At 41.4% G+C, this 11,630-nt stretch overlaps 1 protein-coding gene across 1 annotated transcript in view; it reads left to right on the top strand.

Annotated features, from left to right (window-relative positions):
* PTPRM (protein tyrosine phosphatase, receptor type M) overlaps positions 1 to 11,630 on the top strand; it is a 705,638-nt gene that overhangs the window by 662,390 nt on the left and 31,618 nt on the right. The window contains exon 22 of the mRNA XM_006920073.3: positions 8,304 to 8,420. Coding sequence (XP_006920135.2) covers positions 8,304 to 8,420 — 117 coding nt within the window. The remainder of the gene's footprint in view (positions 1 to 8,303; positions 8,421 to 11,630) is intronic.

The following is an 11,630-nucleotide window of genomic DNA, read 5'->3' on the forward strand; positions in this document are numbered from 1 at the left end:
TGGGCAACCTGGAGACTCAGAAGGCCCAGTCTCTGAGTTCACCTGCTCTAGGAACCCTGAGGTGTATTTGTTCTGGTGATCACCCCATCTTGCTTCTAGTGGCAGTAGGCCACAGCTGTCTACTCAGAAGCTGGTGATAGAGATGCCTGACACATGTATCTGGGCAATCAACTGCTCCTAGCTCCCCACTGCACAGCACACTCACATGTGCATTCCAGCATCCAGTTTGCACTCTGCACTTAGTAGCCCATCCCAGCAGGACAGCCAGCCGACTGCAGGGAGCCCCAAGGTGGTTCCAGTGATTATGTGTGCGCTCACACGAAGGAAGTAGCACCCTTTGAAAATGCTGGTTCTGCAGAAATCCATTTCCTTCATTCTTCCTCTCTTCTACACACTTTTATCCCAAGATCATTCCTGTTATTTTTAAACATAGCACTAAATAAGTTCAGCCAGCACAGTGCCAAAAGCAGCTGGAGATCATGAAATGTGAACTGTCTCCTACTGCTGTCGGGAGGACCCCATCCTTCCAGGCTCCAACTTAGCAGGGACTGGGACCACTCAGGCTTCTGGCAGATACCCTCTGCCCACTTCCTCACTGGAGAGTCCCTCCCGCTGCCACCCACCCACAGAATCAGTACTTCATCTTTCTGGTCTCATCTGTGACATATCTCCCTTGCCAAGCATGTTCTAAGAGCTTTACAAACAATAATTTAGTTAATCTTCATAACAACCCTATTATGACCCCAATTCCGCAAATGAAAACAGGGAACCACAGAGAGATTAAGTAACATGCCCAGGGTCACACAGTTAATAAATGGGGCCAACCTTTGAACCCAGTTGTTGTGGCCCTAGGGAATGTGCTTCTGACCACTAAGCTTGCCTCTCATTCTTCCCTGAGTTACATTTGTTGTTTATACATTTGTCTCTTCATGAGCATTGGGGCCATAACTCATTCATTTCTGTACCCCAGCAATGCTTTGACTGGGCCTGCTCATCGCAACCCTTCACAGCCATCTAATGACTGGCAGGTCAGCCTGTACGCCACCACACTACATTCAGGCCGGTTTTTCCACACTGCAGCCATGATGTTGACCCCTTAAATCTCTTACCCTCTTCCAGCTTCAGAGTATGTCTTTATAAAATAGGAATGATACTATGTGAAGTGGCATTTAGTTAGATAATGTTAGGACTTGGAATGACTGTAACCTCTGTATGGTCTAGTCAGAACAGTTCTGTGACTTACACAAAGTCAACAGATATAAAACTTTATAAACTATAAAGTCCTATGTAGATCTGCATTGTTACTTTGATACATGCGAAACTATCCGCGAGAGAAAATACAGATTTTTGTTTTCAAAGATATATCAGCTATCACTCTAAGAAATGTCCCCTCTGATATACCTCAGGAAATGTATATACAGTATATATACCTATATCTATACATATGTATATACATACTAATAATTGCTCATTGCTCAAAAGATTTCTGAAACTCTTCTTTCAGAATAATCTTTAGAGTATGTGGCACTTTTTATTGTCCTCGATGGTTGGCAAATCTCCCTCCTTTGGCAAGAAGACTTAAATTTTGGGTCTGGCTACAAGTCAAAGCCAAATCTATTAAATAACAGTAAGAACAAGCAGTCTGGATAAGCGTGCTCCTTCAAAGCGCTGATGCTTTCTGACCTAGCTGGATAGGACCCTTTCCATCTACATGAGGTAAGAGAGAAAAGTAACAAGATAAATTTCTCATGTGGTTAGTAAGATGATGCTTAAAGTTCCACAAGGGGCATCAGACCACATGTTTCTTTACAGCTGAGGAAAACAAATATTACAAATATGGATGTGAGCCTGTACATATTGTTAAGTATCGTATGTCCATCAATTAATACTATTAATTAATAGATGCAATTGGAAGAAAACCAGAAACTACATGGGAGGTATTTCAGACAGGAGCCTTGAGGTGTGAAAGTGGGATTTACTTAGGCCGTGCAATGATTTTCCCGAATTCAAACATCCAGACCTTCAGAAGCTCTTGATTAGTGGCATTCTTGAAATAGGCTTCAAGGATGTTGGCCAAGGGAGAGCCCAGGTCCAAATGAAGGTTTTGAAGGAAGGAACTAGGAAACCTATGATAAGCCAGGAACTTACGTAAAGTCTTTATACATAATCTCACAACCTCCCTAAGAAATCAAAACTATCTCATATTATGCATGAGAAAACTGAGGCTCAGGGGTATGTCACTGGCCACAACATCACAAGTTAGTGGAAAAACAACAACAACAACAAAAAGCAAATGCACTTCCATCTACTTCATCACAGAGACAAAAGCAATCTGTATTTTCAGAATATTTAAATGAGTGAATGTTTTTATTGCTGTGAAAGCTCTGTAAAAAAAAAAAAATTGGATGTAATAAATCTGTTCTCTTGGAAACCTCACTGGCAGCTGCTCTTGGCTGGGGCCCTTTTTGGTAACTGCACTTCACAGCAAGCAGCCTTTCTGCACTTGCTATCCAATATCTCCATCAAAGCTGTACTCAGCTGGCCCCGAACACAGCTATTAATAGAATCGTGGTCACTTTCTCTTTGGATATCTTTTTTGAGAGGGCGGGGAAGAGACTCTGTTGAAAACCCCTTGAGGAAACAAAACTTATAACAGTGCCCTTTTCTTCTGCCTCCCTCCTACCCCTTTAAAGTCATGTTTATTAGATCATACTGTGGTGCCTCCAACTGAAGAGCTAACATTCAGTTTCTTAATCCTTCTTAATCATGGGTTTTTTAGAGAAATGAGTCCTTGGACCCATGCACATAAACAGACCTTCGCACTCTGCCCCAGGCTCCTTCCTGCCAACTGGTAGAGTTGGTGATACAGGAGGCACCAGCAGAAACAGCAATTTGGGATCAGGGACAAGAATTAGTGATGGTTTCAGAGCATGCTTCCGTTCTCTCTGCCCCTCTGCCCCTCATATCATCACTCAGCCCCAAAAAGGCAAGGAAGCTAACGTCATTTCAAGGCTTCCAACTTGGCATCTGTTTCTGAAGCCAGACCTGGCAAGACTGAAGAAAGTTATGATTCGCCTTCAGTTCTACCCTCCCAAGCCTGACATCTGGAGCCAAGCCTAGGTCTGTAGCCTCCCCTTGCACACCAGTTAGCTTATTGCCTGGAGCGAGTCATTTGCCCTCCTTGAGCCTGCCTTTTGTTTCTTCATTTGAGGAAACAAGGAAATGGAGGAAATGAAGGGGACAGTGACCAGCCCTGTCTCATGCTGGCTCTCCTCTCTCAAGCCAGTCACTTACGCTCCCTGAGACACCGAGACCACAGTTGTGAAAATGCAGTGATTCTAAATGGCGGAATCCAAGCATGAAAGGCTTATGTATGGCAGTCGTAATGATCTTGAAAATGAGTGTTTGGAAACTGGCTGTCTCTGTGATGCCTCACAGCTCCATTTGATATGATTCGCATCCCCGCAAATTGCAGACACCATTTCCTAATTTCTTCTGGGAGTTCATCAGACCACCCTAGGGGGAGAACAGACCTGCTTACGGCTCTCTCAAGTCTTCCTGGTCCCTGGAATGAGGACTGCAGGAAAGAGGTTTAAAGGAAGTGCTGGAGTTTCCCTTTGTTTTGTTTTTACCTGTGGTTTTCCCCAGCATAAGCCACGCACAGTTGTCAATGCTCGGTTTTCTCTCTTCCTTCTCCAAGACACCCTGCGTCACCTCTCCAGGCCCTTATGGGCCCCTTACCCCCTGAACTTCTGTTGTCACCTGGAGTCCACAGGTGACAATAAGAATTTCTATTTTTTGACAACTTACAGTGAACCCCAACTGGGGCAGATGTTTTTTAATGGCATTATGCCACTTAATCCAATGGTTCCCAAACTAAGCTGTCCTTGAGAGTTGCCTGAGGAGCTACAAGAAATTACGGATGCCTGTCTCACTCCAGAAATTATGATTTAATTGGTCCAGAGTGTGGCCTGGGCTTTGGAATTTAATAACACTCCAAGTGATTCCAGTGTGCACACAAATCTGGTAACCCCTGACTTAATTTTAGATCACTTTGAGATAGGAACTAAGATCATCCCTCTTTACAGATGAAGAACCTTAAGCAAACTTGAGTGATTTACCTAAGCTCACATTAGCCTTAACAAGAGTCAGACTCTGAGTTGTCTGCATTGTCTGTGTTGTCTAAATCCTTGCTACTCAAAGTGTGGTTTCCAGACCAGCAGCATCACCTGGGAGCTTCGATGAAATGCAAACTCTGGGACCCCACATCTTCAGACCTACTGAATCTGAAGCTCCAGGGTGAGGTGCAGCTTGTTGTAACAAGCTCTGCAGGGGATTACGGTGCCTGCTGAAGTTTGAGGACCACAGCTCTAGCCATGTCAGGATGCCCTGAAGGTGACAGCAATGTGCCACTGGCCTGAGGAGCTAAGTTCCAGCCCAACAGGGGTCCTCTGACTTTATTGTATATAGGATCATCTGGGCTGCAGTTAAAAACGACCCACCTCCATGAATATTTTTCTTTTCTTTTTTTTCATTTAGAAACTTTTTTCAGTTAGAAATTCTAGAGAGTTATTCTGCTTTCTGTATTGTTAGTGAATTTTAAAGCCAACAATGATCCCCAGTTGGAGGCAGGGTCCACAGCATGCTCCCCTACACCCCTACACCCCTTCTCTGTAATGGCAAGCAGCAGGGCTCAGTAGCTGGTACCTGATTGATGGCTGAATGGAACCAGTGCTGGGGCATCCAGGTTATTAGCCTGATCAGGGCCACGCTTTCTGGGCTGAAGGCTGTTGCCTTCGCTGATTAGCATGCGTGAGGGGCACAGCCTCTCCTAGACACTGTACAGGTAACGACCGGCTGCAAAAAGCAGCCAACCCTGGCACACCATCAGAGCAGAGAAGCCTCTGGTTCTGCTACAACAGGCGCCCCCAAAACACTGGTCTTAACATCTTTGTATGTAGGTTTAAAAGCTAGGAGGCGACTCAGATCCCAAACTCCCCAGGCATGGAAAGTCTCCATCTAGAAAGAAGCATATATTTGTCCTCCACTTTTTTTTTTTTTAAGCAAAATAATAACTTGACACAAATCCAAGCGGTTAAAAACATTCTAAAAGGAACCAAATTTAGAAAGGTTTTTAGTAAACTAAAACAGATGTGGCAAACCATTTCAAGATATTCCGGGAGATGAGATGAGGGGGGCGGGATTAGAAATGGCACGTCCGCCTCTTCTAGGCCCGCCCAGCCAGGTGCTTGCTGTGCCCTGGAGAAGTCTCTGCCTGTGAACACATTCTGGAAGGAAGGCAACCCCCAGGGCTTACTTTCTCCAAATTACCCCTCATTTTAGGCAACCCTCCGGGCGCGGAGTTAGCGTCTTGCCGAGAGGTTCGAAGACCGCTTTCTTTTCATGGTTCACTCGCTTCGCTGGGAGAGCGGTGGCACCCGTCCCCACCCCCGGGCGCGGCTGGCCCTGGGTAACCTCTGGACCTCGCGACCGCTTCCTGCCGCCTACGCGAGGGGGCGCCCGGCTGCATCCGGCCGGAGGACACGGCAGGATTAGATTCCCCAGGGTACCCGAGCACGCCCAACGGGATTGGAAGAACAGTTCCAAAAAGAAACTCAGCCTTCCATACATTGCAGGGGCCTTTGCTTTCCCTGACTCCAAGACGTTGAAACCCCCCGCACTCATATTTATTGAAAATTGGGGGAGGGGGAGTCAGGAGATAAAATAGAAGGTGACCGTGCAATATGTCTTATATCAATTGCAACCTAAAAAAGGCACTTTTATTAGAAAATATACACCTAGTGTAACATAGATTGCAGGTGCAGGTGTGTGTTTTGTTCTCTTGTAATTTTCAGAGAAATACATGGGTTTCGAATTGTATATTCATTCCACAGAGAATTGTTTAATTTTAGAAGTGTATATATATGTTCTATTTTTAGTTTCATATCTATCCACTACCCTCTGCTTGCATAATTGAAGTTACAAAAAGGTAAAAACAAGTCCTCCAATGTAGAAGAGACCCCGTCGCATACCATTGAAGCATCTCTGTTAACTAGCGTTTGGAAAATAATTAGATATTCTGTAAATGAAAGTAGGGTTGCTGTCAAATTAGACATCTCCTCAAATATGCCTGCTCTGCTCAGACTCACTTTACATTCAGGAAAGGAACTGGAGAAATTATTTTTTTATTCTGGAATATTTTAGATCTGGCTCTGGCATCCATGGTGTAAATCTTTGAAATATTATAGATAAGCAATAATTATAAATATTTATACTTTATAAAGGCACAGCTAATGTTCCCATGAGAAAAAAAAATTCCCAATGGACACTAAAAATTTAATGAGGGCAGGGGCTATCTTTGTCTTGTGCTACATTGTATCTCCAATTCCTGATGTGTCTGACTTACATCTTACCAAGTGAAGGGAAAGGTAATAAGACTTATCTAGAACTGCACTGAATCAGCTGCCAGAAAGTTTCATAAGGAAGCAGCTAAGATACTGGCCATCATTGTACCACACTAGAAGCATTAGTGTACCAAGGTGTTTGATATTCTGGGAAAGGTCATCTCAGTCCATATTTCTTTTTGTAAACATTCCCAGTCAGGGATCTTCCTTTCTACACTAATCCTATGATTTTTCTCTGTGAAATTCAAGTCTACATGTATATAGTGCATATTTAGTATGTACGGTACACAATGCAGAATGTTGAGGGTTTTACAGAAATAGGTAATACAATGCCGTTTACAAGCTGGCGTCAGGCTATATAAGACGGGTGTCATACTAGCTGAACATGCACATATTATAAGAGGATCAAAGAGAGAGCTCACATTGAGGAAAGACTCAAAGGGGTATGGATTCAAGATATACTGAAGAATGGATAAAATTTTAGCTAGAAATATATGGGTGGGAGGAGTACATTCTAAGTAGAAAGAATGGCATGAGTAAGAGTCTGGATCATGAAATCTGTTTGGGGATATGTCAAACCACTTGTTGTACATAAGATACATGTGGATAGACGGGAAGAGAGTAAAAGATAAGGGTGAAAACTAGTTGTGGCCAAATAAAAAAGAGTCTTAAATGCCAGGCCAAATTTAATTTCTATTTAATTTCATGAGCAGTAATGGGAAATAAAAGCTTATTGAGCAGAGCAAGTAAATGCCCTTGGGATACACTTCGGAAGGGTTTTTCTGGTACTGGTGTGTCTAGAATGTCCATGCAGGAAGTTACCAGAGCCTGAACTAAGATCGTGGCAGAAGGAATAAAAAGTTAGAAAATATATTTGAGAGATATCTTAAAAACTTCTTAGATTTAGCAATTGGTTAGATTTCGGAGAGGGAATCGCCAGGTTTTATGCCTGAGTGACTGGGGAAATCACGATGTCATTAACATAGGGAGTCAGGAGGAAAGCAGTTGATGTGAGACGAAGAATTCTCTTTTAGGAAATGCCCACAAAAAAAGTTAGAAATCGAATTCAGCACTTGGAAAAATAGGGCAGAGGTACAGAAGTTTATCTATGGAAAAGTGGTGACAGAAGTGAATAAAGCTGCCAGGAATTCAGGACAGAGAAGCAGAGGCTAAGGACAGCTGCATGGCTCTGCCAACCTCCTCCTGGGCTGGACCCCACGCTTTTGCTGGAGTCTGGAAGAACTACAGGACAAAAAAACAATTTGCTAGGAGGGGCAACTCTAACAAATTTCTTCCACCTGAAAAATCCTTAGTTCAGAGGCTTCAGTAATATAGAAAGACTGTTTTCATATTTTACCAAGTTTTGTATATTGACTTTACTTAGATTAAAATGAATCTGTAATTCTAACTTGGGGAAACCACATAGCTACTTCCTTCTTCAGAAAAAAAAAAATTCTAATCTTATTGTTGTCTTTGATTTCATTCATTCTCAAAAATGTTCGATCAATTTCTGAAACTAAGAGGAATTTAAAATTCAGAGGCGTTTAAATATTACAAACTACCTCTATAGTTTATTTTTCCAAGCCATTCCCTGAGTAGAAATAAATAGGAAATGAATAGTTACTGTAACTGGGATATTTGCAGTATAAATACAATATGTTAACTTTAGAACATTTTCCTAGCCTTTACTCCTCCCATAACTCAAATTTTGTTTTTTTTCCTGGGGGGAGAAGAAAAGCATACATGATCTAAAAAAGTAAACCTTGCTCTGGAGTGTACAGCTTAACTTTCGTTTTTGTGTGCAAATTTTATCCTATAAATCATACTGTGACCCATCATTTGGGGAACTAAAAAAAAAAAAAAACCCTAAACCCTTTATTTCCTTTGTATTTTCTAAAGGTCAAATGCTGCAAATACTGGCCTGATGACACAGAGATATATAAAGACATTAAAGTTACCTTAATAGAAACAGAACTACTGGCAGAATATGTGATAAGAACATTTGCTGTTGAGAAGGTAAGTTTTCACACTACGTACTTTGAAAAGCTATGGTCAGGCGTTAGTGGTACTAGCCTCATTAACTTGTCTAGGATAATTCATACGTGGTCACACCTGAATGCAGGTAGGCTCTATCTAGTGATTTCTCCAGACTTCATCTTACCCTCTGATTCTATAATAGCTCAGTTTCATCTTTGAAGCAAATCATTCCCATTTCATAAGAATATATTTTGCAACTAAAACAAAGATAATGCCTATTTCCTTTTTCTTTGTAACATGGTTGAAATTGTTCAGCCCCTATCTCTCGCTCTGTCTTTGTTTACTGTTTGATAAATGCCTTCATGTTGTAAGTCCATATGGATTCCCTATGTTCAGTGCTGAGATGAAGATGCTAACTCCTCCTGGAATCCCTCTATTTCTTAAGGCTTTTCAGGCCTGTGATTTCATATGGGCTGATGGATTTTCCAGGTAGAAGTGACCTACCTGGAAACATAAGTAGACAGAATACTCTTGCATGAACCAGCACCTTCATTCATACTCACTCCCATACTGGTTTTAGCCTTCTATACTTGCTGGTGTTGGGTCTTGAATGTTCTGCTTTGGCTCTCCTCTGCCTCATCCCATGTGCATGGATGGGGCTTCTTGTCTGGGAAGCACTGTAGGGCATAACAGGGAATTTCCTTATTCCCCCTCTTTCTGCTGACATAGGGAGGGGCCGGAAGTGAAGCAAACTGCAGCCCATCCAGAGAAGTGTCACAGGTAGGCTGTGGGGAAAGTGAACGTAATGTGACTGAGAAGCACTCTGCCTTCCAGTCCTCATCTTGCCTTTGATTTTGTGTCTGAGGTCTGTAGACTTTTCTGTCAAGAGCTGATTCTCCAGAACTGAGCCCTGAACAGTTACACTGGATATAGCAATTGTGTTGTTAATTTTTCTGTAAAAGCGTGTACTCATTTAACAGTAGCAGGTCCCTGTGATGGACCTGGTGGTAAGTGGACTGGTGGGCAGTTGGCTCCTGGCCTTCCTCTCTCTACTCTTTATTCTCACAGTATCTAAATGCACTTTTATGAATTAACAAGACTAGTTTTAGGAAATCAAGGAAATTGCAGTATCTGCTTTTTGGCTAAATTTTACCCTTATGTTTTGAACTACCAATCTTGAGTTTCAAATCCATATTTGTCATAGAATCAAAAGGCCAAAAAGGCTAGTTTATTTTCATCTGTTTCTCATACTATTTCTCTTTCCTTAGCTGCCTTTTTAATAAGCAGGCAGGAGGCTTGGAGACTTCAAAGGATGTAGAGTTCTGGTTGACTCAATCCTTCAAGTTCTGAACCTCGCACTTTGATGTCGTTTTTTCTCTTCCTAGGCAGAATTGTGGCGGGGATATATGGAGAATTTTTGTATGGCTCTTGGCAAGAGCATTCATGAATAACTGCATTAAAACAGATAGTGATAAAAGACCCTCGATATTTTCTTTAAATCATCCAAAAGCCATCACTTAAACATGGAGTTCTTTGAACAGTAGTCAGCTCTCTAATAAGCTGAAAATGCATCTCAGTTGCTAAAGAGAGTTTGTTTGTTTGGTTTTTCGCTTTTTTTAACCTCTTATTGTACTCTCCTACATCTCCAGCTTCACAGATATGTTTTAGAAATACCCAGCAGTTTTAGTCATCAGATAACCAGTGAAAAGGTGACAGAGGAAAGGGAAGGACGAGCTACTTATTAAGGCATTTGGGGAAATCAAAGTGACATGTTAGTGATTTTCTAACTGGGCAATTGGAATCTTTAAGAAAAACAAATCATTAGTATATCTACAGAGCACTTCTTGTAGATTTTCAACGTTCTCATTAGAAGGGAAAGAAACTTTGATAATCCTACAATTCTGATTCTATTTGGAGAGTATGTTGCATCAAGGGACCTAAGGAGAAAAATGGATTTGGGCTGTGCTCTGCAAAACAAGCAGACACATTGCAGTTTAAAACTGATGAAGTCCTGTTTTGCATGGGATTAGCAGCTTTCCTTTCCCATGCAGCTGATGACTCAAAGCTAAATATATTTTAAATATATATGGTACCCATTGTATCAGCAAGAAGACAGCTCTAAAGTCTCCATGGATATAGGCTGTCTGGTGAACCTATCCCCTTTTATCATGGAGGAAAGAAAGTCTCTATGCGGAAGGTGCCTGGGATTCAGAGAAGACAGTGGAAATGTGGTCCTGCTGTCTCAAAGAGAAAGTATGCACTAATTCATTCATTCCACAAATATCTACTAAGTACCTACTTTAGTCTAGGCACTATTGTATGTCTTGGGTTCTTCCTCACCATTATATTATATGGGAAAATGAAGTGAGTATCACTTTTTTATATGGCATTCATACTTGTTATAGTGAAAATAAACAAAAAAATGTAATTGATATCAAATTGGAACGTCTCTGGGTTATGATCGCTGATCATATCTATGATTTTTCCCCTAAATGTATTGCAACAGCAACAGGAGAAACTGCTCTGTCAATGAACAAGAATGAGAGTTGGCTCAGAAGCGATTTCCTTTGCTAATTTTGTCAATAGTGAACATATAAGAGAGTGGAGGTTTATTTTGGGAAAAAGTTTTCTACATCTTCTAATTGACATTTACCTTGCTCAGAAAGTGAATCTTAGATCAGTTGGAGGCCCATATCATGATGGATAGAATTTAGAACTTGTGGATGCTGGAGCTGAAATCTAGTAAAGCTAAATGGGGAAGTTCTCAAAAAAATAAAAGTTTATGGGAGAAATAAATGCCTGTTGGTCCTCTTTGGAATAAATAAATATGTATTATAAGCTTCCCTCACTTCATGGGACCACCCCTGGCCCAGTCATATGTATAAAGCCAGGGGAGCTCTCTAAGGCTTTGGTGGGTGACCCAGAAATAACCCTTTATCTTCTGATGGAGACTTTGAGACTGGACAAATGGGCCATGGTTTCAGTGATAAGAAATATGGGTGCTAAGCACCTACTAATACTTCTCTGGGGTCACAGAGCACATTTAGCAAATAACAGTGTTGATTTTCATTTGTGATTCCCTGACAGCTTAATTTTTTAATGCTTAAACTCCATTAAAGAATAGCATGATTGAAAAATAAAAATTAAAAAGAATAGCATGATTTTCAAAGAGTAATAAAGCTTCAGTATTTGTGGGTTATTAAACTAAGACGTGTTAATACACTGATAACAAACAAGTCTTTTCTTAAA

Source organism: Pteropus alecto, unplaced genomic scaffold (genome assembly GCF_000325575.1).
Source record: "Pteropus alecto unplaced genomic scaffold, ASM32557v1 scaffold146, whole genome shotgun sequence".
Taxonomy (NCBI): domain Eukaryota; kingdom Metazoa; phylum Chordata; class Mammalia; order Chiroptera; family Pteropodidae; genus Pteropus; species Pteropus alecto.